The 26,858-nt window shown below is 48.5% G+C and overlaps 1 protein-coding gene across 1 annotated transcript; it reads left to right on the top strand.

The window, feature by feature from the left end:
- The first annotated feature begins 14,327 nt into the window (after window positions 1-14,327).
- CD2 (CD2 molecule) lies at window positions 14,328-26,553 on the top strand. Its single transcript, XM_036071022.2, has 5 exons — window positions 14,328-14,456; window positions 14,581-14,880; window positions 19,475-19,723; window positions 23,450-23,572; window positions 25,777-26,553. Exons 1-5 carry the CDS (start codon window positions 14,396-14,398, stop codon window positions 26,073-26,075), a joined length of 1,032 nt encoding a protein of 343 aa, XP_035926915.2. The 5' UTR covers window positions 14,328-14,395; the 3' UTR covers window positions 26,076-26,553.
- The last annotated feature ends 305 nt before the right edge of the window (window positions 26,554-26,858 follow it).

The raw sequence follows: 26,858 nt of genomic DNA, 5'->3' as shown, positions 1-26,858 counted from the left end.
AATCCCAGGTCAGTGGTGCTTCCTCAGGAGGTCTCCCTCACCCTCTTGACCAGATCATGTCCTCCTGGGGTCCAAGGGCACAGTGCCCACACCCCTCCTCCCCAGAACTTCTCCCATTTACAGGTATCCCTCTCTTTCTGTGATGATTTTGTCTCTGGGATAGTGGGAGCCATGCCTGTGTGCTTGGCATGGAACCCCCCGAATGAATGAATGAACAGAAGCTGTGTGAAGTACTCTGTGCTTCCAGTGGCTCTCAGAGGCTTAAGAACCACCTAGACACAGGAGGTGGTCATCAATATGGCACTCCAGCCCTTGGATGTCCTCCTCCACCACCCCCAATCCTCTGTAACTAGCAAGTCAGAAAGTCTATTGCTTGGTTAAGCCTTGTCCTCACATTTCAGTCTTCTTTGTAAGGCAAGTAAGGGAGGTGAGAGTGTCCCTAAACTTGAGTTTAACCAACAGTTCAATCTATTCCTAAAATCCTCTCTCGAGCAAGAAATATCTGACTTACAAAAGAATATTAGGCTGCAGAGGGTGGAGACACTGGAAAGATTTAGAAAGGAAAAGGAATGACTGTGTACTGGATGCCACATGCTGGTGGTGCCTCTTGGCCTTTGCCCATGGGGTTCTGCTGTCTGAAATATGCTCCTCTGCCTCTTGTCAAAACACTAGTCATTCAGCAGAAGCAAGCACAGGAGACTTCTAGAAGCCTTCACTGGCTTCCCCTAGCAGAGTGGCTTCCTTGTCCTCTGAGCTGTCGGGGCACCTTGTCCGTACGTCCACTGTTGTGGCATCTATCACGTCATCTTGCAAAGGTCTGTTTATATGATATTGCCCTTACTGGGCTGTGAGCTGTCTGCGAGCAACACCCTTATCCTCACACCTTTATCCCCAGGGCCTGTCCCAGTACCTGACTGTACCGGTCCGCACTTCTGGTAGCAAGCCAGACAAATCAACTTCATCTCCTCACGTAAGCAGATAAAGACAAGCCACTCTTGTTTGCTTAGCACATGCTCCAACGTCTCTGCAGTTCCTCCAATTTCTCAAAAACATGACAACTTTGTGGGCGAGCCCTTCACAGGGAAAATAAGCCAATAGCTGGGCACTGACCACCGAATGAATAGTCAGCTCTGGAGAAGAGGGAGAGAGGGCGATAGGGAAGGATGGCAGGGAGGGCCATGCTGAAGACCAGGTGAGCTCCCTGTGGTTTACTTGGGGGCCATGCCGATGGTTCCAAACTCACCATGGCCAAGGGGTGCCTTGCCTGGGTCTGTCCTTCCATCTCCCCCTCCTGCCTCTGCTTTCTTTGCTCAGCTCTGTCAATTCATGCAACTCAGGAAACGGGGCGTCCCGCTGGGCAGCCCGGTGCGAGCGCAGGGCTGGACAGCTCCCCGAGCCCCAAGCAGCGGGTCCCAGGAAGGTGCCGGTGAAGTTTCAGAAGCATGGGTCTAGACCCCTCCTCGCTGCCAGCATCTAACCCACTCTTTCCTCAAGTTGTCCTCATTTTGCAATTGCTCCATTTCTTTTGTTTTCCTAGTTAAAGGCTAACAAAGAATGAATTGGGTATTTCAGCCGTTTGTGGTCATCATTAATTTCATGGTCCTCTGCATTTATTAAGTCTTATTTCCTCTCCATAATCTCCTTTCCCCTGATATTTGTAAAAGCACATCTTATTCTCCTTAATTGCTTTGGCGGGTGTGATCCAATTCTGATTTTTTTTCCACCACTCTTATCTTTTCCCGGGAAGCTTTAACTGATGCGGCATATTCTTGTTTAATTCTCTTTCTTTTTCTCCGCAGACGGGGAGTATTTCTTTCTCCAGAGCTCTCCAACAGTCTTTGGGGAAGTTGCACTGATTGCATTTTGCTTCTCCTTTAGAAGAAGTGCTGGGCTGGGCTTTAATTATGGGGGTGGGGGACTCCCCCCCCTTCGCCACACACTTCTTCCCTGAAAACCATCCAGCTTTCTCCAGTCCTCCCTCCGCAGCCAAACCAAGTGCTCTTGGCCCTTCAATGGCAGGTAATTCTTCCCCAGGCTGTTTCCCTGCTGGAACAGAAGGTTGTGCCTGGGGCAAGAAGGAAGAGGGAACGGGCACAGTCAGACGGGCTACCTATTAGCAGTTCCGGTACACAAACTGATGGTGAAGCTGACAACTGAAATGATGCTCCATACCTCGCGGGGTCATGGCCGAGGATAATTAAGTGCTCATTATCAATGACAGTGAGCTCCACTCCTGGGCTGCCAAGAGTCAGATCTAAATGTCTACCTGTCTATTGTCCATCTCTCCATCTCTGACCCTCAGGCATCACAATTAGAGCTTCCCCTGTGTATTGTGCTTATTCTTCTTATTTAACATCGATTTCATTCTGCCTTGACTTGTGGTTAGCCATTTATGTGTCTCTGTCTCCCATCTCTCTCTTTAACTCAAGTCACCTCACCCCTTTGCAACGGAAACATGCTTCGGATCCCACGGTCCCCATTTCTAGTGGAATCATTGCCTAAACTATTCTAGAAATATCTCCCGCCTCCCTTCTCCCTCAGCCTCCATCATTGATAGTTCACCGACTTGCATCGTTGATGTGTACCCCTTTCCTTTCGCACTGGATGCCCTTGTTAAATGCTCCCTGGCAGCAGTGGACCCTGGCAGTCAGCCACATCCAGTCCCCTTCTCTCAGTGATCACTCTTGGTTTTCTTTCCATTCTCCGCATCTCCCCAGGTGCTGAAGGGAAGCCAACACCACCCAGCACTCTGGGAATAGAACATGTGGCTCAGGCCCAGCCAATGTAGCTCCATCCCCTGGCTCTTCTCATTGGTTCAGCCGTGAGGACATGACACTGTTCAGACCAATAAGCCAAGAGAGGGACACTTCTTGAAGACTTCTGGAATGAAAAGCTTCCTTGCTCTTCGGAGAGAGGTTCCACAAGTGGGCCACAAGGTGCTGGTGGTCATCTTTACCAACATATGGAAAAGCCCACCTGGAAATGAAGACAATACAGAAGAAAGCAGAGCCAGGAGATACAGAAAGACAGAGTCCTAATTTTGTTATTTGAGCTCATGGACCCAGCTGTGCCTGAACTGCTTCTAGACCTTTATCATACACCTCTACTACATCCGACCCGGAAGCAAATCCCACCGGCATGGCCTTTGGGGTGAGCCCCTAATGCAACCCCTTCTTGTGTGTCTGCTGATGTTTTCCTGGTCCTCTGGCTCAGACCGTTACCACAGCCCTCACAGGGCCTCCACTCCTATCCCTTATGTAGCCAGAGACCCTATTAAAACCCTAAGTCAGATAATACCCCTGCTCTCCTCAGAACCCCCTAAAACTCTCCACTCAATCCCAAGGTCCTTAGCTTGACTCTCAGGCCCTTCCTGCCCTGCCTATTCCCCTCTGACCTCATCTCTTACCACCCGCACCCCAGCTCAGCCCAGCCCATCCTCACTAGCCCTTTAACTCCTACCTCAGGGCCTTTGCACTTGCTGTCATGATGTACTCCTTTCCTTCAGGGCTCTGCTCAGCTGTTGCCTATTCAGTTAAGCCATCCCTGACCCTCTGCCCTAAAATGGCACTTCCTCATCACTCTGCATCCCCTGGTCTTGCTTTATTTTTCTTTATAGCACTTACCACTGCCTGAAAATGTATATATTCATGTGGCTATTATTACCTGTATCTCCCCCATTAGAATATACATCCTATGAGAAACTGGGGCTGTTTTGATTGCTGCTGCATATGCAGTTCTTAGAACAGCAACTAGCACATAGCAGATAATAAAGTCCTGTCAACTTACAGGCTGACTGACTGAGCTAATCACCTCCCTATTTTGAGTAAGGTCTCTTCTTTTTTTAGGGAAAGTGCTCAATCTTCCACCGCTAAGTATGACGTTAACTATTTTTGTGTGGACACATGTTTTCAATTCTTTAAGGTAAATACATAAGAGTGGAATTCCTAGATCATATGGTAACTTTATGTCTAGCCTTTTAAAAATATTTTTATTGAGGTATAATTGACATATAACATTATATTAGCTTCAGGTGTACAACATAATGATTCAATAGTTATACATTGTGCAAAATGGTCACCACCGTAAGTCTGATTACATCCATCACTCTACACGATTACACAAGGTTTTATTTTTTTTCTTGTGATGAGAATTTTGAAGATCTAGTCTTTGCATCTTTCAAATATGCAATACAGTATTATTAATTATGGTCACCATGCTGTATATTACATCTCCATGACTTATTTATTTTATCACTTACTTTGACCCCCTTCAAATATTTTGAGTAAGGTATTTTCAGTTGGCTTTCTGCCACTTGCAGACAAAGTATTCTAACACAGCGTTTAAATAGTATTTGCTTCAAAAGTGGACAAATGAATACCTTAGCATTGGTCAGATTGTAAGTTACATCTCCTATAATGACGATTCCTGGTCCCTGACGGCCCCTTTGGGGTCCCAAGGCTCATACCGTGCTCCCTTAGATACTCACACTGGTTTTGCCAGATAAGCGGGGCAAATCTTGCCCTTGCCCCATATTCCAGGGCAAGTGGGGTTTGGAGGGTTCAGCAACAGAGCAGGGACCAGATCTCACACTTCCTGTTTCCTTGCACATCTCAGTTTTGCACCTCTGTCCACGGATCTGCAACTTCGTAGCACACACCCACCCACAGCCTTGGGGGAGTACTGTGAAATTCTGGGCCATGTGGTCTCTATTTATCTAACATTTCCAATTCCCTCTTCTCTGAAAGCCAATAAAACTGAATTTTTCCCACATGAGATTGTGGACTTTTGGGGAAAAAGAAAAGCAAGCATATGGCTCTCAGGAAATCAAATCTGCCTTGTGAGACAAAAAAAAAAAAAAAATCTCCCTGTAAGTCAGCCCATGGCATCACATTCTTTGCAGCTGCTTTTGACATGTTGGGGGCATGGACAATACACATGTTCTCCTGCCTTGAGTGGCCATAATACATGGCAAAATCTCGCTCTGCAATCCTTTTCCAGAGTGGTTTTCTCCTTCCCCAGCTATTCCCCGAGGACGACATTAGCTCCCTTTTTAATTCCTTTCCCCTCGCTGCACACTCTGATGTTACTTGCCAACCCCCAGTGGACATGTGGAGACTTATTCAGTTTCACATGTAATAGATAAAACAGCAGGGGCTTCTCATCGGAAAATGTTTTCCAGGCTGCAAAAGGCTGCAGCAAACCACAAAGCTGCCAATATGGTTCAGAGTTTATTAATACACACTTGGCACGCATTGGCACCTGCCCCTGCCCCGGCCCCCGTGGGGAGGGAGGAGGGATTAGTTGTAAGTTTACAGACAAAACCCATAGGGGCAGAGGCCTTGGAGGCAGCCCTCTTTCCAGGGACCTTCTGGAGAGCTCCTTTGCTGTTGTTGTTGTTAAAAAAAAATGATAATGTATAATTGGCATACAAAGAATGGTGCGTATTTAATGTACACAATTTGTTGAGTTTGGACACATACAAACACCCATGATAACCATCCCCATGATCAAGGGAACAGATGTATTCAGCACCTTCTAAAGTATTCTTGTGTCCCTTTGTTTTTTGTCATAAGAACGCTTGACATGATGGTACAGCCATTCTAGAAAACGGTGGGGAGTTTCCTCAAAAAGTTAAAAATAGAACTACCATGTGATTCAGTAATCCCGCTTCTGGGAATTTATGTGAAGGAAATGAAATCACTGTCTCGAAGAGATATAGGCACCCCATGTTCATCACAGCATTATTTACACTAGCCAGACACAGAAACAACCATTCATCGATGGATGACTGGATAAAGAAAGTGTGGTAGATATACACCATGGAATATTATTCAGCCATAAAAAAGAAGGAAATCCTGCCATTTGTGACAGGATGGATGAGCCTTGAGGACATGATGCTAAGAGAAATAAGCCCAGCAAAGACAAATACCATATAATCGTACTTAAATGTGGTGCTATGGGACTCCTGAGGCTAAGTCACAAAAAGCCTAGGCAGGTGTGCCGGCTCCTCTTGGAAAGCTGGCTCTCGGCTGGCATCCTCCCTGGACACTCCTTCTCAGAAGGAGCCCCCCACACTGTGCGGAGCCCAGGCCCAGGCAGAGGCCATGCGGGGTGCTGCGGTCCACGATCCCCCAGCCTTCCCAGTGCAGGCATCGAGCCTACCAAAAAAGTCACAGTGTCACTCCAGTACATTGGGTCGCCGGTGGGGCTGCAGATACAACAGGGCAAGGAAGAGCCACGCCCACGGGTTCTGCAAGCATCATACTGCGGTGGTGGTTTTATTCCACTACGGTTGTGATGGCTTGCTGTGCATCCCAGGCCCCCCAGCCACCTCCCCATCCTCAGTCAAATCTGGAGTAGACTGCAAAGAAGCCTCCTTTCCCATTGCTTTCCAACTCTGCAGAAAGAACCAGACTGCAGGGCAGGCAGCACTGAGTTGCTCCAGCTCTGAACAAAGCCCCCTGTGACTTCCCATCCCTCCAGCCTGCCTGCCCCTGCTTGTTCTCCCCACTTACGCCTCCCTGTCCGCCCACACGCACCAGGCTACCAGGCATGGTCCCGCCACAGGACCCTGCCCACAGGCTCGGGAGGACTCCCCGCCCCCCCTGCCCATAACCCTACTCGACTGTCTCTCAGTTCCTTTCAGTCTTCCCTCACCACCACCTCTGCGGCTGTCCTCATCAAAGAGCAAAGCCCCAGCCCAGCCTCCACTCCCCTTTCCTACCTCATTTCCCTCCTGAGGCATCATGGCCTAAGTACTTCGATGTTACTTGTCCATGTTGTTGATTATCTGCGCCCCCTCAAGAGGGTGAGTTCGGTTGGCGGGGAATGCATCCCCAGGGCCTGGGAGGGCCTGGCACAAGGACAGCAACCATTCAATAAATATCATTGAATAAATCCATGAATACTGTGGAACAAAGTGTCGGTTTTGCTGTTATCCTTAGAAACAAACAAATATGTGCCTGTCGCAGTCCGTAGTTCTCAAATGAGTAAGTGAAAGACATGAAGGACCGACAGCCTTTAAAAAATAGTATGAGTTTCATCCTCCTGCTCAACCTCCCTTTGCAGCTACCCTGCCTGCCCCTTTCCTCTGCCAAACTGAAGGGACCCCGTTCCCCCAGGGGCTCCCTGGTGTCTGTGCTGCCCGCCTGCTGAGCCCTGAGCCTCCTTGTCTTTCATTGGCCTCTTTATGAACTTGCACCCTGCTGGTCTCTCAAGGTCCAGCTCAGGCACCACCTCTCCCAGCTGGAGGGCCTTTGACCTGGGAATTCACCCTGAACCAGTCCGTGGTGCTTCTCAAGGGTACCCAGGTTCCTGGGAGCCTGTCTCCTCCCTCCGCCATCCGAGGTCCCCGGGAGGAGGGAGCTGCTGTTCCACCCCTGTCCCGGCGCAGCCTCAGATACAGATAGGGTATGGGGAGTTGGGGGCCACGGTGGAGGGAAGGGGTGGGAGAGGAGGTCGGGAGAAACCACGCTCGGACTCAGATTGGCCAGAGGAGTGGTGGAGCGAACTGACACAACCCTGGTGACAGTAGAAAGAACACAGGTCTTGGAGTCAGAGACTCTGGGCTCATCTCCTGTCTAAGTCTCCCCAGAAATTTATTTAGCTTCCCCAAGCTTTGGTTTGTTCATCTACAAAAATGCTTATACTGCAAAGATATTTTGCAAAAATGACAGAATGTCATTTTTGAGGGGGGAAATGCGTTTAACCTGAAAACACTATGCAAATATAAACTGTTGGCAAAGGTTAGGTGTTCTAACCGCCGGCAGACATTAGCAAGGGTGCAGTTCAGACTCTGGCCAGAGGGTGGCAGAAACAGGCAGGGACTTTGCCTCAAGGTCCTTAGAAATCGAGCAGCCCTAGAAGCTGCCGAAGGAGATGGATTTACTGGGTTGCCCTGAGGTGATGGTTCTCTCTCTCTCTCTCTCTCTCTCTTTTTTAAGATTTTATTTATTTATTTGACAGAGAGAGACACAGTGAGAGAGGGAACACAAGCAGGGGGAGTGGGAGAGGGAGAAGCAGGCTCCCCACGGAGCAGGGAGCCCAGTGCGGGGCTCGATCCCAGGACCCTGGGATCATGACCTGAGCGGAAGGCAGACGCTTAACGACTGAGCCACCCAGGTGTCCCTGTGATGGTTCTCTTTTCTGCAGCTGACCCTGAAGCAATTAGCCTCTCTCCCGGTGTGGGATCTGGCCACGGCTGAACTGAATCCCAGAAACCTGCCCTGGATGGTCTCCCCATGCATTTCTCATGGCCACTCCCACCTTTCTGGCACTGTCCAAACCCTTCCGGTGTGCAGTGTAGGATTCTCATCAGTGACTGGCCCTCACCACGACCTTTTGATCTAAGTTGAGCAGGCAAGGGGATGCCGCCTCCCACCCCTCACCTTTTGAGACGGGAACCCAGACTCACACTTTGGCGCTCACACAGCGGGCAAGTGGGAAAAGTTCCAAAGCAAACCTTACCCATGGGGTCTTCCAGCTGGAATTCCATCACACCAACACTTCCTTCACTGTTCTCTGTTCAGTTGTTCTTACAACCAGCATTTATTGGGCTTTTGCTGTTTGTTGGAGCGCTGCATGGGCTTCCGGCCACTTAAGCTGCTCTGGAACCACCCCACCCCCACCCCCGCCCCAGCTCCATGCTGCTCCCACCAGCTGCAGGAGGCCTCAGTCTATTATCTCTACTCCTCCTTGTGTCCTGGGCTTGTGTTCCCAACCTAGCAGCCCAGAGGTGCTCTGTTCCCCTGTGTCCCCTGCCTCATAGCTCCTTCGATCACAAGCTCCCAGGTCCTGCTGGCCTTCTAGCTAAATGACCCCAAGGAAGAAATAGAGGGAAGAAGGTTACAAAAGTCAAAAGCAGAAGCAAGTAATCCATGCCTAAGAAACCTTATCAAGTTTCCTAGTTCCTGCTGGTCTAAAATCCCAGACTTGCTTGCTGGCGGGTATTCAGAGGCCCTGAGAACCTCAAGCGTTTCCTGGCTTATTTCTGAAGATGAAGCTTCCCGAGTTTGTCCCCTGGCTTCTTCACTTAAGTAGGCCCCTCTATGAGGAACGTGGTGGCAAACAGGAAAGAAAGCTGATGTTTGTTGAGGGTCTCTTTGGGGCCAGGCACCGCCCTGGATGCCGAACACGTCACCTCATTTGACTCTCAAAATGAGCTGGAGAATGAAGCATTTGTTCTCTCTTACAAACGTGGAAACCGAGGTTCGGCGACACGAGCTGCACGCTTGGATCCGTGTGTCTGGTAGGTGGTGGGGCTGGGTCTGCTTGGCTCAGAGTGCGCTTCTCTACAATCATGTGATTACACAGTTGGCGACCGACCATCAGTACCCCAGCTCTCAGAAGCCCTTACCCCCTGGGGGACTTCCAAGCTGGTGATGCTCATCTCAGGAACCCAGACTTCACACAGAAACTGTTTCCGTGGGCTGGTTCTGTCCTCCGTGCTGTGTAGGCGGGAGACACAAAAAGATAAGAAAATTCAGTTTTCACCCCGGAGGAGGTAATACCTAGCAGAGGATCAGGAAGCTCTCAGAGACGGGGGGGGGGGTTCCCCACCACGAATATGCCTCAGGGCCACCTTTACGAGAACACCCCACTCGGTACCTGCGAAGCGGACGCTGGTTCTGAGGTGACTGTCTGGATATGACCAAACTGACATGGACAGGTCCGGGCTGCCAACAGACTCGGGATGTGGCCTTTCGGATCACCCCTAAAGCCATGGCATCCTGGGGTTTTAGTAGAAAATGCTACACGCGGCCTCCTTTTCCATGCTTCTCACGTGAGCTTGCGGGAAGGTATGAAGAGGGGCCAGTGGGAAGCACCAAAGGGAGGAGATGGAGGTCTCATAGGAATGCAGGACCAAACTTAGTGATTCCTAAGTCAAGGGAGGCCAGGGTGACCCTGAGGTCTCAATAGGGAGCAGACAGTGTCCAGAGGCTGGGGATTCGGCTGTTGACCTGGACCTCCGGGGCTCAGGCCCCTCCACTGAAATGTGGAGGCCGATCCCTCCCTGAGTTTCTCTCTGCTCTAAAATCTGACAACTGACAACATTCAGCTGGGTGTGAGCTGCCACAGAATCACCACGGCCTGGATCTCGCAGTGTGTTACCTTGACCCGGAGTGAGGGCGGTGGGGGTCAGGGCCGGAGGCATGTCCCTGGTCAGGGATAAGAGTTGGTCCTAAAGCAACCTCTGAGAATGTTTTCTTCTTTCTCCTCCTGCTCTGCTTCTTACTGCCTTCCCTTTAGTCGATTTCCTCAGGAGTATTAGTTGGGTAAGAAGAAGGGTCCATGAAGACAGAACAAGAGAAACCCCAGACGTCAGTGAGGATGGTGAAGGAGAAACTGGGATGAGTCATCGGCCAGGTTTTCCGGGAACCTCTCCCTCGAAGACAGGGACTGCGCCCACCCAGTGCTGGAACTCTTAACTAAGTAGGAGTTCCACTGAGAATCAAAGTAAAAACCAATTTCACTTGAAAAGCAATATCTGTTCAAGTTAGAAACATTAGAAGTGCAACAACAACCAAGTTCAACAGAACAATAGCTATGATCCCACCACGCAGGGACCAACCCCTGGTGGATAGCCTTCCAAAACACAAACCCAATACACTTTTTGAGAAGTAGAAATGGGATCATATTGTTTATTGTGACCTTTTCTCCCCCCATATTCAGTTTATCCACATCATGATTTGCTCTTGCATGTTTAAATTGCTTCCACTTTTGACTTGTAAAAAAATACTACAGTGTACAAACTTACAGGCAAGGCTTGTAAGTCCTTCATTACTGCCAGAAGATAAAATCATTGTTGTGGACTTATTTGGTCAAAATATCAATATTTTTGCTGTTTCTGAATCACACTGGCAAATTTTCCACCAGAAATTCTACACCCGTCTGCATTTCTTCTGGCCATACACAAGGGAGTCTGTTTTCACCATCATCAACACTGTACATTTCAATTTTTTAAAAATGAAAGATGAAAATCTAAGTTAAAATGTACCTTTTTTTGTTTATTACTAAATTGACTACTTTTTCATGGCCTTATTTTTCACTTGTATTTCTTCTTTTGTGAATTGTCTCTTTTACGACCTTGATCCATTTTTAACATCAAGGTGTCCATCTTTTCTTTCTACATCTACACAAAAAATTTAATTTTAAGGATATTAACCTGTGTCATACATCTTGCAATTCATTTTAGTTCTTTGTCTTTTAATGTTTCTTATGGGTTTTTATGTACAAAAGTTTTAAATTTTACATAGATCCATCAATCCCTTCCTTTTTCACGGTTCTTGCCCTTGAAGCCATGCTCATTACCAAGAATTAATGAGATGGGAGAGAAAATTATTGTTTCAAAAAGAAGAATGGAAAGCCGCTGTCCATTTGCTCCACAAAAATATAGGAAAAATGATCAGAAAAAAGGGAGAAAGGAGGGGAGGGATCTGCCTTTAAAAGCTGAGGAAAGTTACACAATGGCCACCACCACGTGGTCCAGACCATACCTGTCCAAGGTTGGACAGCTCGCTAGTGGGTGGGTCACTTGCAAGTGGGAAGCTATATGTTAATGGTTTCTCAGATCCTGCATACACTTTTGAAAACACATGCGTGTCTGAAGCATCTTTTATTTAAAAAAATAAAAACTTTTCATTACAAAAATAATGTGTTCGTTACCAGAATTTCTGACTTCACAGAAGTTGGTAAAGTAAAAAGTGCAAATTTCAAATCAGCCTCCTTGAAATCTAAGTTTTGAAAGAGGAGCACTGTTAAAAGTTCAGCATGAATCCTTCCAGACTTTTTTCCATGTATACACTAATTATAATACATAAGGTGATGTGTCACTTTTTGGCCTACTTTATCCTATTTTAACTGTTATACAGTATTTCATAGTATGAGTCTACCATCATTTTAGTTGTTTGCAATTTTCTATTACAAAAAAATGCTACAACAGACATCCTTGAGCAGAAATTTTGCACATTTATGCAAATATCTGTGTAGAATAGATTTCTCAAATTAAAATTACTAGGTAAGAAAAATATATTCTTTGAAGTTTGGCAGAAATGGCCAAATTTCATCTCTCGTGAGGTGTAGATTTATACTCCCTTCAATATTGTATGAAGGTGCATGTTTCTCCCTATATTCTTATCAATAATGTAAATTATTATCTTTTCTAGTTTTGCCAATATGGTAGTGATAATGGTATTTCATGGCTATATTAGATGTCCTCTCAAAAGTTTATTGATATTTCTTCTATTAAGCATTTCTTCTACAAACTGTTTATTTGTATCTTTGCCCATTTAAAAAACTGAGTTTTTGGGTGCCTGGGTGCCTCAGTTGGTTAAGTGACTGCCTTCGGTTCAGATCATGATCCTGGAGTCCCAGGATCGAGTCCTGCATCGGGCTCCCTGCTCAGTGGGGAGTCTGCTTCTCCCTCTGACCCTTCCCCTCTCGTGCACTCTTTCTCTCAATCTCTCTATCTCAAATAAATAAATAAAATCTTAAAAAAAATAAAAAAACTGAGTTTTCTTTTTTCTTAATAGGAATAATTTATATTCTTGGATATTAATCATTTTTCATATATACTGCAAATATTTTCCATCATGTCTTTTCATTTTGTCCATTTCTTTGCCTATAAATAAATGTCACATTTTTATGTGGTCAATTGTGTCCATTTTTTCCTTATTACTTTTGGATCATATAGCATATGTAGGTGGGCCTTCCATACTCAAAGATATGAAGATATATTTCTGTGTTGTTTTTTAGCACTTAAGAATTTAACGCAACTAGAGTTTATTTTTGCGGCTGATATGCATTAGGAATTTGTCACACAATCAGGAAGTAAATATTCTATGTAGGTTTCCCTTTACTTAGTGGTTGAGATCCAGTGCTCTGTCTTAATTTCATTTCCTGGGCAACGTGCTGAGAGATAATATCCATATTTGTGCCTAAATTAAAAAAAAGAAAGCAAGCATAATTTTTAAGATTTTTACCCACTCTCTCCTCAGGAAGCACAAAACTGGACATTTACTTTGGAAATCTGTCATTGGCTGGCTTCTCAGTGCATTTTTTTCTGGGTGCATCCAATACATCACTTTCTTTCTCTCCCTGAATCACAAATTGCTCTCCTCTTTCCCTCTGAGTCCTCCCTCACTTCTCCTTTTTTCTTTCTCTCTTCCTTTCCTTAACCATCTGTAGTATTAACCATCGTAAATGCTCTGAATGATTCAGTCTGGTTGTTTGATAGTATTCCACAGACTCTATGCATTTTCTTTTTTTTTTTTAAAGATTTTATTTATTTGACAGAGAGATAGAGAGCACAAGTAGGCAGAGTGGCAGGCAGAGGGAGAGGGAGAAGCAGGCTCTCCGCGGAGCGGGGAGCCCGACGCGGGGCTTGATCCCAGGACCCCAGGATCATGACCTGAGCCGAAGGCAGCCGCTTAACCGACTGAGCCACCCAGGTGCCCCCGACTCTATGCATTTTCGTTTGTTTGGGAACAAGTTTTTATTTACCTAACTGAATTTCAACAGAGTTGTAAAATGTATGCTGAACTTAAGATCTGGGGATTTCAAGCACTTACAGTTGAGACTCAACTTATATGTCTTTTTATTTATTTATTTTTAATTTTTTAAAGATTTTATTTATTTATTTATTTATTTGAGAGAGAGAGAATGAGAGAGAGCACATGAGAGGGGGGAGGGTCAGAGGGAGAAGCAGACTCCCTGCCAAGCAGGGAGCCCGATGCGGGGCTCGATCGCAGGACTCCAGGATCATGACCTGAGCCGAAGGCAGTGGCTTAACCAACTGAGCCACCCAGGTGCCCCTGTCTTTTTAATCACAAAGAATTTTAGAACCTAGAAAACACCTGTTGAGGAAGAGAAAAAAAAATCTATTTTCATAATTCTCTCACGTGTCTAGATTCTCCGATACTTGTACTCACAGGATAAATATTTGTATGCTGCTATTCACTTATGAACACTTACCTATATTTCGATGTGTCCTGTTCGGGGCAGCATAGCAGAATGGATAGAAGCGGGCTGTATGCTGACATTTGGCTCCTTGTTAACCAAAGGGGGCTCTGGAGTGATTTACTTAGCCTCTCGGTTCCTTTTCTCTTTGATGGGTGTAATAAAACCCACCCAAGGTTGTTGTGAGGATTAAAATTTGATAAGAAGACACTACGCATGATAAACACACCTGCTTTGGTAAAGGAGCCCCTCAGCAGGGTTGGTCTGCTGAGGGTGTATGTGTGTGTGTGCGTGTGCGTGTACGTGTGTTTTATGCTAACTGTAAAAGAAGTGAAAACGAGGCACGTGGTTCAGCTCTCAGAGGGTGGATTCCACTGGTCTTACTTCAGTTCCTTTCGCAGGAAGAGCTCAAATCATAACAAGGAAACTAACCCTAAAGATGAGCCTCGCATGTCAAATCTTAGCCAGCTTCCTTCTGATTTTCATCGTTTCTACCAAAGGTAAGTCAGTGTGGGTCTCCACTGGAGACCCTAACATGAGCATAAGAGTCAAAGAGGTCATAGCCCAACTTTCTCCGGCAGTGTGTCTCAAGATCTCAGGAACTGTCTTTCTTGCTTTTTATAGGTACAGCCCCTGAAAACAATGTTGTCTGGGGTACCCTGGGTCAAGACTTCAACCTGAACATTACTGGTTTTCAAATGAATGATAATATAGATGATATACGATGGGAAAAAGGCAAAATCAAGGTTGCACGACTCAAAATGGGCCAGCTTAAAGACACAGGTGTAAGATACAATGTATCAACAAACGGAGCTCTGAAAATTAAACATCTGAAGATAGAGGACAGTGATTCCTACAGGGTGGTTATATATGCTACAAATGGAAAGAACATATTGGACAAAACATTTCAACTGAAGATTCAAGGTAAGTCTTGGTTCCCTAAATTCTTCCATCTCAGTCTGGGCGCTATTTTGCAAGTTGGGGAATAGCATGTATGGAATGGCCCCAGCGTGACCTCGGCCTTGGGGGAGCCCTAAAGGAGATCTAATGCATCTCTCCCACCTCAGTGAGGGCTCCGTCCTGTGGAAGAGATGGAGTCTCCATGTGGGGAAATACACGGCTGATAGAACCTCAACTCTCTTTGCCTAAAATGCTCTCTTCAGTGGTTATGGGGATATGCAGTTGCATGTAGAACCCCGATTAAGGTCAGGAGGAGAGGAACAGGTGGGCAGAAGAGAAAAGTGGTCATTTCAGGTGGACGATGAAGGAGCAAGCTGGGTGTGGGGCAGACTAACTGGAGAGCAGTGGGTCTTCCAACCACAGAGACATTTCAAGCCAGGATGCCCTGAAAGAGTAGTTATATGGCAGGAAATGGCTGGAAGTAATGAATTTAAAGATGAACAGCCCTTGTTTCAGATCTGTTCAACATCAGAGTGATCAAAAGCTGAAGATAATTTTTGCTATAGCTGTAGAAAAGACACCAGGTGTGGTCTTATGTATGTAATGCCCTGGGAGGGCGGGAGTGCCTCCTGAAGATGAGCCAGGGAGCTGTTGCTACAGCCCGGTCTGAGGTAGGTGGGCGGGGGTGGGGAGCTGCTTGGGGATTCTGAATTCAGGGTGCATGTTAGAGTCAATGGGAGACCCTAGGAAAAGTTACTGGGGCCAAGGTCCCGGCCCAGACCAGTCAAATCAGAATTTCCTGGCATGGGCCCTGGGCATCAGTAGGTGCCAAAGCTCCCCAGCTGGCACTAATGGGCAGACAGAACCGAGGGCCCCTGGAGTTGATGAGGGGTGCCTGTAAAATGAGGAAGTAGAGTATGCGGAGAGTCCTGGGTGGAGAAAGGATGGGCAAGATGGCTTGGGTGCAGGAGACTAGGAAGAGAAAGCGAAATTGAAATGACATTGATGTTGAAAGGCTGGGGATACTTGGGAGGGGCTGATAAGAAGTGAGAAGGGGAAGAAGCAGCTAGCTTGGAGAGGAAGACAGGCGCACAAGCCAGAGATTCCGCGGGCAAATAAACTAGTATTTCTGTGCTTCACACAGGAAACGCGCTGGAGGCAGGGCCCCTCCCCCCTCACTAGGCTCACCTCCAGCCCTGCTCTCAGCAATCCCACATGTGCCGGCTCCCTGCAAGTGACAACTCTCCGGGCCCTAGGCCCCTGCAACCTTGAATGGAGAGCACATTCCAGAAATGGGGCAGGACTGAGAAGGGAGCTGGAAGGGGGCTCTGCTTATGGGCTCTGGGAACCCAGTTCTCATGACTCCTGTCCACATGGGCTCAGGTGTTCCCTTCTGAACACGAGCCTCATGTTTGCGCCTCGTCTAGTCATGCAGTGGTAATGGCTACCCAGCTCGGTGTTGGGTGCTGTGCTCCATGCTCTTACTTAAGGTTCCCGACAGTCCTGAGAGCTAGCTGTGATTATCCTCTCATTATCTACGGGGACGCAGAAGCAACTTCTCCGAAGTCACAGAGCTTGACGGGAGCAGAGTCAGGGTGCAAATCCAGGGCTTCTCTGAACAAGGATGGTGACATTTCCCCCCCCAAACAGCTTTATTGAGATAGAATTCACATACCAGAAGTTCATCCACTTAAAGTGTACAATTCAACGGCTTCTGGTATATTCACAGAGTTGCGCAACTAGCACACAATTGACTTTAGAACATTTTCTTTATCCCCCAAATAAACCCCACATTCCTTGGCCAAAAGACAGAGATCTTTCGGTGACACAACAGCCACCGGCTGAGTGTGTGTCTGTGTGTGTGTGTGTCAGGGTCACACAGCATCTTAATTCAGTGTGTGGTCTGCTCCCCATTACTTGCCACATGGCTTTGGGCAAATTCTCTGTCTGCTCTGAGTCTGATCTTTGTAATAATAACTCCATGGGATATTCAATGAGACAGCTAAACAAAGGTGCCCTGCAGGACCTGGGACCCAATACCCATCTGCGCAGTGCTAACGCCCTCCCCCATCCCTGTTTCTTCGTGCTTCTCGTAGCTTCGGTCTCTGTACTCATACCTCCTTAATGAGGGGGCTGCTTCCCCTGGCCGAAGACGCCTTGGAAGCCCTCTTAAAAACATGTGTTGGCGGAGAATGAATAAATCCTAGAGACCTAGAACTAAGGAGTTCTCATGTATGTGATGTACCCCCACTTGATCCAGCAATGCCTCTTCCGGAAGCTACCTTACAGAGAGGGCATGTCCAAAGACATGGCTTCAAGAGCCTGCTCATCACTGTGTGGTTTATATTAATGAAATACTGGAAAGGATTGCAAAGTCCCCAGCAGTTATAAACTTATTCATTAAATTAAGAATACATCATTTAAAAAGATGGTAGAGATGAATATTTATCGATGTTTAAAAGGAAAGAATTTCATAATAGATCATCGGTAAGGAGGAATAAGGCAGACTACAAAATCATATGATCCAGTTTTAGTTTTTAAAACATTATTTAGGGCGCCTGGGTGGCTCAGTTGGTTAAGCGACTGCCTTCGGCTCAGGTCATGATCCTGGAGTCCCTGGATCGAGTCCCGCATCGGGCTCCCTGCTCAGCAGAGAGCCTGCTTCTCCCTCTGACCCTCCCCCCTCTCATGTGCTCTCTCTCTCATTCTCTCTCTCTCAAATAAATAAATAAAAAAATCTTTAGAAAATAAAAAAATAAAAAAAAAATAAAAAATAAAACATTATTTATATGGATATTATGTATAGAAATCACCTGGTAAGGATATACATAAAAATATTAATAATTATTGACTCTGGGTAGTAGAATTGCATGAGATTTCTTTTTAAGATTTTATTTATTTGAGAGAGAGAGAGAGCACACATGAGTAGGGGGAGGGGCAGAGGGAGAAGCAGGCTCCCTGCTGAGCAGGGAGCCCGATGCGGGGCTCAATCCCAGAACCCTGAGATCATGACCTGAGCCGAAGGCAGACACTTAATTGACTGAGCCACCCAGGCACCCTGGCATGTGATTTTTAATCTTGAAACATTTTGCTTCATCTGATCAATTTTTACAATGATTGGATGTCACTGTTATAAATAGAAAAAAGGGATTCTTTCCATTTTGAAGAGGCAAGTAAACACCTTGATTTGACCCCTAAACTCTGCACTGGTTGCCTTGTAGACCCTCCATCTTCTTCATTCTGGATCACACAGAGTCTTGGGATGGGAAGAAAAGTGAACTTCCACATGCGGATATACTAGGGCAAAAATGAAATCTGATGGGAAAGTTCATGGAGAAGATACGTTGTCTGGGAGGCAAGGAGGGAGGGAGTCATTGAAAAGGAAGCCATCTGGCTGCATAAGGAATGGAGAGAGATTGAGAGAGAAAGGTGGTAAACCTGGGGAAAGAGAGTAAGGGTGAGATTGAGAACAGAAGAGAAGAAAAAGGAGGAGGTCACGCTAGCTAAGAAGTGGTGGAGTTAGGATTTCCACTGGCCCCATCTGAAGCCAAGGGCTTTGTCTTTCATGCCACAGCCTTGGCATATTATGGTGTCATAAAAAGAGAGGCAGGGAGCTTACGATTAGGAATGTAACAACGGCCACCAATAACGTCAGTACCTAACGATGTGCCCAGGGCCCTGTCACAGGTTGTCCCCATTATGACAGGTGGGGCATGTCTTTCTTATCCGTCTCTTACAGATGAGGTCCAGTGAAGCACAGTGAGGGGCCGAGCAGCTTTGGGTGAGGAAAGGGGCTGGTGCCCACTCACCCCAGAGCTTGAGTTGTATGCCGGGCCCTCTGCTCCCAGGACCTGGTGGATGGGTGGGGGTGGGGTTTGTTTGTGACCAAGGTCCCAGGCCACACATGGAACAATGCCTCCAGGGCAGGGTTCCTGGCTGCTTTGAAGCACTGCTCCCCCCTCAGGCTTGTGGGGATCAGGACATGTTAACCGTCGTACCCATGCTACTGAACTTGGACTTGGAAGAGGGGGCTCCTCCCCTGATCTGTCATTTATTAGTGGATGCCCTTAGTCCACCATTTAACCTCAGGTCTTGGGTATGTCCTCTGTAAATGGCAAGAAAACATCAACCTCTTCTGTTTGTTAGGATTAAATGATATCATGTATGTGAAAACATTTTAAGGTACAAAATAGCACATAAACTCTTGATATATATATATATATTTTTTTTTTTTACTCATGTAATGTAGCTATGAACTTCACAGAAAAAAATTTGTGCTGTATGTGCTGTATACAAAAAAAAGAAAATAAAATAAAAGATTTTCAAAAATAGCTAGTGGTCTTGGAAATTTTCCCTGGTCCCAAACTAACTCCATTCCGCCCCTATTAATGTCTATTAAAATCAGAAAATTAGGGCACCTGGGTGGTTCAGTTGGTTAAGCGACTGCCTTCGGCTCAGGTCATGATCGAGTCCCACATCGGGCTCCCTGCTCAGGAGGGAGTCTGCTTCTCCCTCTGACCCTCCCCCCCTCATGCTTTCTCTCTCTCAAATAAATAAATAAATAATTTTTTTAAAAATCAGAAAATTGGCTAATATGAATTGGATTTTTTTTTTCCAGAGGCGGTTTCACTACCTATGATGTTCTGGAGTTGTACCGGCAGAAACGTGACCTGTGAGATAAAGAGTGGAACGGACCCTGAATTAATGCTGTATCTAGATAATACACTATTAGATAATGCTGCATCTAAAACTATTTCTCGGACGATTGTCACAAACAAGTGGACGACCAAACAGAGTATGTCATTCAACTGCATGGCAAAGAACCGAGTCAGTAAGCAAAACAGAGGGATGACCATCAATTGTTCAGGTGCGTGGCAAGCACTGGTCAGACATGCCGGGCTTAGTTCGCAAACACAGCCTGCCAGGTCCAGGGCAGAGATTCACTCCAGCACCTGGGTCTCGGGGCTAGGAGGCAGCCTTGGCTCAGGGTGAGAACTGAAAACACACCTCTTCCTCCTGGAAACCTCCAAGGCAATCCTTGGAGGAGAGAGAAAGTGGTGTTCTGTGGTTACCCATCGTGGGTGTCCTTCCATGGAGCACAGTAACTCGAGCCTGGTAACCTCGGGCAATTATAAAGATCCTCTTCTGGGAGAAAGAATTGCCCAATTGAAGAGGTAGAAGGAACTGTAGAGGTTATCTCATGCAAACCCCCATTTCCCAGAGAGGTCAACTGATTTGCCTGAGGTCCCTCAGCTAGTCAGTGACCAGGATTGTGACTCCCAGGCTAACAATGGAGAAGGGAACAAAAAAGATTACTTTCTGGAAGGGAGATGGGCGGTACCTCCTATCAGGAGCCAAGGTAAAAATCCAGAAGTTAGGGGCATGGAGAGAGGATGAGCTCAAGGCCAGAGAGGATGGTGGACCCTGTGAGGCAATGTCCCTCCTGCCATAGAGCTGACAGCCCCGCGTCAGGAAGTCCTGAAACCCCAGGCGTGTAAGCTCTCCCCGCAGAGTTCCTGCTTCACATGACTCCTGGAAGTAATGTTGGAGAGGCAGCCTGCTGTTGGGGGAGCTCTGGGAACCAGAGGCCTGGACTTCTAGTTTGCGTCTGTCCAAATTCAGCGGGATTACCTTGTCAGAGTTCCTTCCCCTCTCTGGGCTTCAGCCTCCTGGTCCACAAAGAGAATGAGCCCCATGATCCCTCAGTTTCCTCGTCTGGTACTCTGTCTGCTTAACCCTTCTGAAGGGAGACTGAACACAGAAAAGTAGTTCCTGGGCCAGAGGCCCTGAGATTCTGCAGGGACTATGGCTGGTGAGTGACCTCAGGAAACAGCCCTTGAGCTGGTATGAAGTCAGACGTGAGGCTTTCTTATATACGCGTTGAAGGAGTTACCTGCCGCTGCATAACAAATTACCTTTGTTGGTGGCTTAAAACACCGGTGACTCGCTGGCAGTTTCTGTGAGTCATGAGTCTGGGAGCGTCTTAGCTGGGTGGTTGCGGCTCTTACATGCGGCTGCGGTCAGGACACCGGCCGGGACCACAGTCAGGTGGGCTGGGTCCAGGCTCTGCTCGTCGGGGCTCGCTCACGGGGCCTGTTGGGCCGCCTCACAATATGGCTACTAGCTGCCCTCAGCCAGGCTCAGAGAGAGCCTGAGTGAGTGCCTGAGGCAAACGCCACAGTCTATTTGTAACTTAGTCTCAGGGGTACTATCCCATCACTTCTGCCATATTCTGTTCTTCAGAAGTGACACAGTAAGCCCAGCCCACATGCATAGGAGGGAATACCAGGGGGCTGGGGCTTTTGGGGGGCATCTCAGAGGCTGCCAACCACACGCTTAGACGGGCATCACTTCACCCTCAAGTCCGTCTACCAGCCATGACTCCACAACCCCCCATCACGAAGGCGCAGTGAGCAAAGCTGCCCCTTCTTGACTTCACGACCTCTTTTCCCCCTTCTGGGGAAGACATACTTCTACTAAAAATTATTCATTGTTTATCTGAAATTCAAATGTAACTGCATTTCCTGTGGTTTATCTGGCAACTGTGTTCTTCATGTTTATTCTAACCAGATCCCACCAGTATAGAAATGTGTGTGCATCAGGGATGGAGGGAGTCAGGAAGGGCCTCGGGAGAAGCCAAGGTTCAAAGGTAGAACATTCACATCCCTTACCCTCTGAGGCAGGTCTGGAAAAGGGCCACTGAAAAGATGGGAAGGATACCCGGGGGGAGGCGGGGGAGGGACAGGTGCTCTTGAAGACCCTCAAAGGGATCACCTTCAAGGTCCAAGCCAGAGAGGGGCAAGGAAAAGACTATCCATTTGGCTCAGCAAAAAGCGAGCATATCCTTGAAACCAAAACACTGAGGGAGGAGCAGATTTGGATGCTGAAGGACCACCTCACATGAACTTATGGGGGCGTCATGTGGGAAGCGGTAGGCTTGGATTTCGAGATGGTGAGGGCGTGGTTTTGATGGAGCCCCAGCTGCCTCTGAGACAAGCTGGAATGTTCCCTGCCGAGAGCACCCCAGGTGCCTCAGAGGGCCCTGCTGGACAGACCTGTGAATGGACAGTGTGAGGCATGCCTCCGTTTCCATGAGTGCCCCAGACAGAGGTGTGGCCACCCCGTGTGAGGGCTCAAAAGCTTAGCAGTGGCTGCAGGCTCAGCCCCTGCTCCCCGACCTGTTCCCACTGGGTCAGACCCTGGGAAGGTCAGCCCGAGAGAGACTCCAGCAGCCCCCGGCTCCAGCCCCCAGAGCCTTCAAGGACCCCAATGCTTTCTTGGTCCCATGGAATCTTCCAATGGAAGCACGTCCGTCAGCAGAGGAGGGGAGGTTGTGTGACTGGCAGGCCAAGAGTGGGGCAGAGAGGAAAAACAGTGAGAATTAACAGACTGTTGCTGTCAGAAAATCTGTTCAGTTTGGTTTCCGGGCCTCTGGCTTACTCCCAGGGCTCATCCTGGGCTTCACGTGTAACAGGGTCTTCCCAGGGATGTTTGGCTGGAAAAGGGTCTCCTTGTGATGCTGGCCGAGCTCCGGTTTGTCCTCCAGATGCGCGAGTCCCCTGACACCTGGCCTCAGCTGAGGCCTCTCTAACTGCCCTTGACTCACCAAGGGCAGGCGGCCCAGTCCCTCTCCCGGGGACACAGCCCCCAGAAACACCAGTGCACAGAGCTCTGCTAAGAGCCAGACCTTGCCTCTGTGTGTTGTTTTACAGTTTACAAATCACTTTTACTTCCATTATCTGATTGACCTCCAACAGCCACCCTGTGATGTAAGTTTCATTATCTCCTTTTTATGCCGAATGGAACAGGCTCAGGGAGGTGGAGTAGCTTGCCAAAGGTCACACAGCTCTTGCCTAGAAGAGCCTGGATTCAAACCCATTTCTCTGAACACTGAGTGGTTATCCTCATTGCGTTGCGGTGACTGAAGGTCTGCGACCTCAAGATCAAATCCACTGCCGCTGCTAAGCTGACTCACTGCGTGTCTGAGTTTCTCTCATAGGCCAGGGAAAATCTGGGAGGGGGAGCTGACCAGCGGGCTGGACAAGTGAAACTTTTACCCTGAGTCTTCGGAAACCGCCTGGTCAAAACAAAAACACCCCACCTGGTGTAGGAGGGCAGCCAGAGATGGTGGATACATAGTGCAGAAACATGGACAAGGGGCTGCTTAAGGCACCACTCAGGAACAGATACTTTGTGGCCTCAGGCAACCCATCTTCCCTCTCTGGGCCTATGAAACCAGAAGTGACCCTAGATTGTCTCTAAACTCCTTCCGAGAGCTAAACTTCTATGACATGCTCCTTGACGGGGCTGTGGGGCAGGCCCGGGGGGGGGGGGGGTGGGGCAATGCCGAGCACCTGAAGAATTTGGCATGTCTGGTACAGAGCAGCCATCTGGGGGGCTTAGGCCAGACCCCCGCGCTTTCAGAGATCGACACAACTGACCGCCTCCATGCGCTTGGCTTTTCTGAGGGTGAAAAGCCCCATGAGGCTCTTTCACCTGCTTCATGCGGGAGGCAGGAATCCTTGGCCAGAGCCATGAAATGGCCCTTCGGCCCAGGACCCCTCACCTCCATGCATTTCTGTTCCTCTTGCAGAGAAGGGTCTGGACTTGTATCTCATTGTTGGTATCTGCGGAGGAGGCATCATCTTCGTCATCTTTATGACACTACTCATTTTCTACATCAACAAGAGAAAAAAGCAGAACAGGAGGAGAAATGGTAAGCTCCCCCGCTTCTGTCCCACCGCAGGCCAGGGCAAAATCCCCGTGGAAACAACTCATGGGGATGACACTGTGAGTCTGGAAGGAAAATAATGGAGATGGGGAGTTTCAGAATGTCAGGGTTATAACCAGTGGTTACAGGGTTTTCCGTTCTCTGGTTAGCTTGATCTTTGAAAAATAAATTCTCAGTGGTGACGGTAGGAGAGCGCTGAGAAGCCGAATCTTGGTTGGCCCCTTGGAATGCGCCACCGAAGCTGACTCGGTCGAAGCCCTGTGTGGACATATTTTGAATGAGCCACACATCTCTACGTGGGTAGAATGATTAGCTTCGAGATAGCATCTCCATGAACAAACATCTCATCCTCTCTGGAGGTGGGGGGGCGGGGGGTGGAGGCAGGCAAGGTGTGTTCAGAACCACGCTCCTAGAAACACCGGTAAAATTTCAGGGACCTGCAGGACACATGTGATCTAAAACCAGGGAGTTATACCCCCCTTCCAATTTGTTATTCAGAGGGGGTATGCGTGCTGGGACTGTTTCTTCCTCAAATCAGGCCTGTCCAACAACCCAGCAAGAATGAAAATGTTGTGCTTGTAAGTGGGGAGCTGGCTCAAGGAACACAGGCCTCCCAAGGCAGCGAGTTCAGATAACGGCACATCAGGTGTCCCTGCGGGCTCTGGGGGTGCTGGGACCCCACGCTGCAGGTGGGTCCAGTGGGGCACATCCGGCCACAGCAAGACATGCAGCCAGGCAAGCAGGCCCCTCAGGTTCTGTGTAATCTGACATTCACAGTAGCACTGGGTCTTCTCACTCTGGGTCTCTCCCTAGAGGGGGCATGTGATGCCCACGCCAGTGGGCTGCAGCACCACACAAACAAGGACCTGGGCTGAACCTGCCCAGCCAGGGGTGGTCTTGGACTTGGCTTCCTTACTTCAGACTTCTTACCTTGGGTCCCCTTCAGGCCACGGCTCCCAGCGCGGCACCATGTTTCCACCGCCATCTCTCCAGCCCCCTCTGCCTGCATGGAGCAGAATTGCTTGCTAGTCCCATGGGCATCCATGGCTCCCTCACATCTGTGCCCTGCTCAGGCTGTTTTCTGTCCATGTCCCCCTGCAAAGGCCCTTTCTCCACTGCCTGATGGTCAAAGATCACATAGTCCTCCAAGCCCGTGACAAGGCAATCGCTGCTTTCAACATGATAATTAGCTCATGTTGACAAAGCAGTCAGTCACTTGGGCCAGGGACTAACCTCTGTAATATAATGCTTTGCATTCATTATTGTATCCAACTTCCTGAGTGATCTTGTGAGATAGATAATATTCATACAGATGAGAAAATTTAAGCTCAGTGAGGTTAAATGATTTCCCCCCAAATCCTATGGCCAGTGGGCTAAGTCAGGCCTAGGTGATGCAAGCAAGGAGTTCTGTACAATTTAAGGAGACCATCACCCTCAGGGTCCACCCTGCCTCGCTCAACCCTGAGAGTGAGGGACCCCTTCCATTCTGTGCCCTGGTGAGATGAGGAGGACACTGAGCCTGGAGGAATTCTGGGGACCAGACATCTGGGCAGCGGCTGCAGTGATGGGGGGGTGGTGGGCATGCTTGTCCCCCCCCCCCCCCAGTCCTGCTCTGCCAGGCAGGCTGCTCAGAGCCACAGTTCACCTGTTTGTTGTGCAAGGCAGCCCGGGGGCTTGGCCACTTGGCCGCACTTTCCTCCTCTCCGCAGAGCTCATGGGACTCTCTCTGCACCTCTCTGGTGGCTCTGGGTTCTTCCCAGAGTCTGACATTGTGGTTTGCAGTCCTGCCTCGGGTTCCTTGATTTCAGGCTTCTTGAGGGCAGGTATTGTCCTGTCACTGGCTTGTGTCTGAGCCATCACCGCTACTCGGCAGTGGCACTGAATTGAGAAGATGGGGAAGAAATGTTTGAAGGACAAACATACAAAACAGTGGGTGAACAGACTGCTAGGCAAATGGGCAGCCCAAGCTTGCCTTAGAGGGGATGAGAGAGGCCTCTCCAAGGCCGCACAGCTGGGACTTGGGCCCCTCAAGTCCTCTCCACAGCTTCCTGGCATGCCCTCAGCTACCTCGGGGCGCCAAAGATGGCATAGAGGATGTGTTTTTCTCACACGTAGGCGGTACACGCTCAATAAATATTTACATTGATCCTACCTTACCAAGAGGACTCTCAGAAGTTTTATTATTGCAGATGAGGAGCTGGAGATAAGAACACGCAGAGTAACCACCAAGGAAAGGCGCCAGAAGCCCCGCCAGGTTCCAGGATCAGCTCCTCAAAATCCAGCTGTGTCCCAACCTCCTCCACCACCTAGTCATCGGCCCCAGGCCCCTTGTCATCGGCCCCCACCTCCGAGCCACCGTGTCCAGCACCACCCACAGAAGAAGGCTCCTCCTCCATCGGCCACCAAAGTTCACCAGCAGAAAGGTCCTCCCCTCCCTAGGCCTCGAGTTCAACCAAAGCCTCCCCATGGGGCCACTGAAAACTCGTAACTCTGTCTCCTGACATGGTTGGCCCCTTCTTCTATCTAAAAGAGACAGAAATTGTTCTTTCCCATAAAGGCACGGTGGAGTTTCTCCACCGCGGGGGTCCGCACCTGCACTTTCATCAAGTGCGTTCTGCAAGTTAGGATTATCACCTCCCGGGCATGTGGGCCATGGCCATGTCTGCATCTCCTAGCTCGTTCACATGCCCTAACACCTGGAGCCTCTGGCTTCCTCCCAAATCCTCATCATGCTAGGAAGGGCTAGCAATTCAAGTGCCAGCATGGGGATGATGGGCCACTGAGCACAAAGTTCGAGAGCTCTCCTCGCCGCCCCCTCAGATCACGTGCAGACATGGGATGTCTCACCACCCCCGTGCCTCGCTGCAAGCGGCTACCTGCCCGAGTGACCCTTGGGTTTCTTATGTGCCTGGTGGACACTTGCCTACCATCTGGAGGGGAGAAGTGAAATAAAAGCTTTGATTTGACCCAGTGTCTGCTCATTGTAGAAAGAAGCCCAGCAGCAAGCTGCTGGATGAGAAAGAGGCTGGGTGGTGTGACAGCCGGATCAAATTTGGTCACCCCAATCCATCTGGGCCACCAAATCCCCCCACCCCAGAACAACCAGAGCATGCTCCCCAGGTCTCAGCTGCAAGGCTGGCCCAACAAGCTATCTGATTTGTCTGTTGAATTGAAACCCCTATGAGCAAACGGTGACAAAAAGGCATCAGCAAACGGAATTTGGGTCTCACTTCCTTGACTGTTCAGACATGGTCACAATGATCTGTAGAAT

Source organism: Halichoerus grypus, chromosome 5, assembly GCF_964656455.1.
Source record: "Halichoerus grypus chromosome 5, mHalGry1.hap1.1, whole genome shotgun sequence".
NCBI classification, from domain to species: domain Eukaryota; kingdom Metazoa; phylum Chordata; class Mammalia; order Carnivora; family Phocidae; genus Halichoerus; species Halichoerus grypus.
Note: the sequence above shows the minus strand (reverse complement) of the source record. Positions and strands in the feature narration are given on the sequence as shown.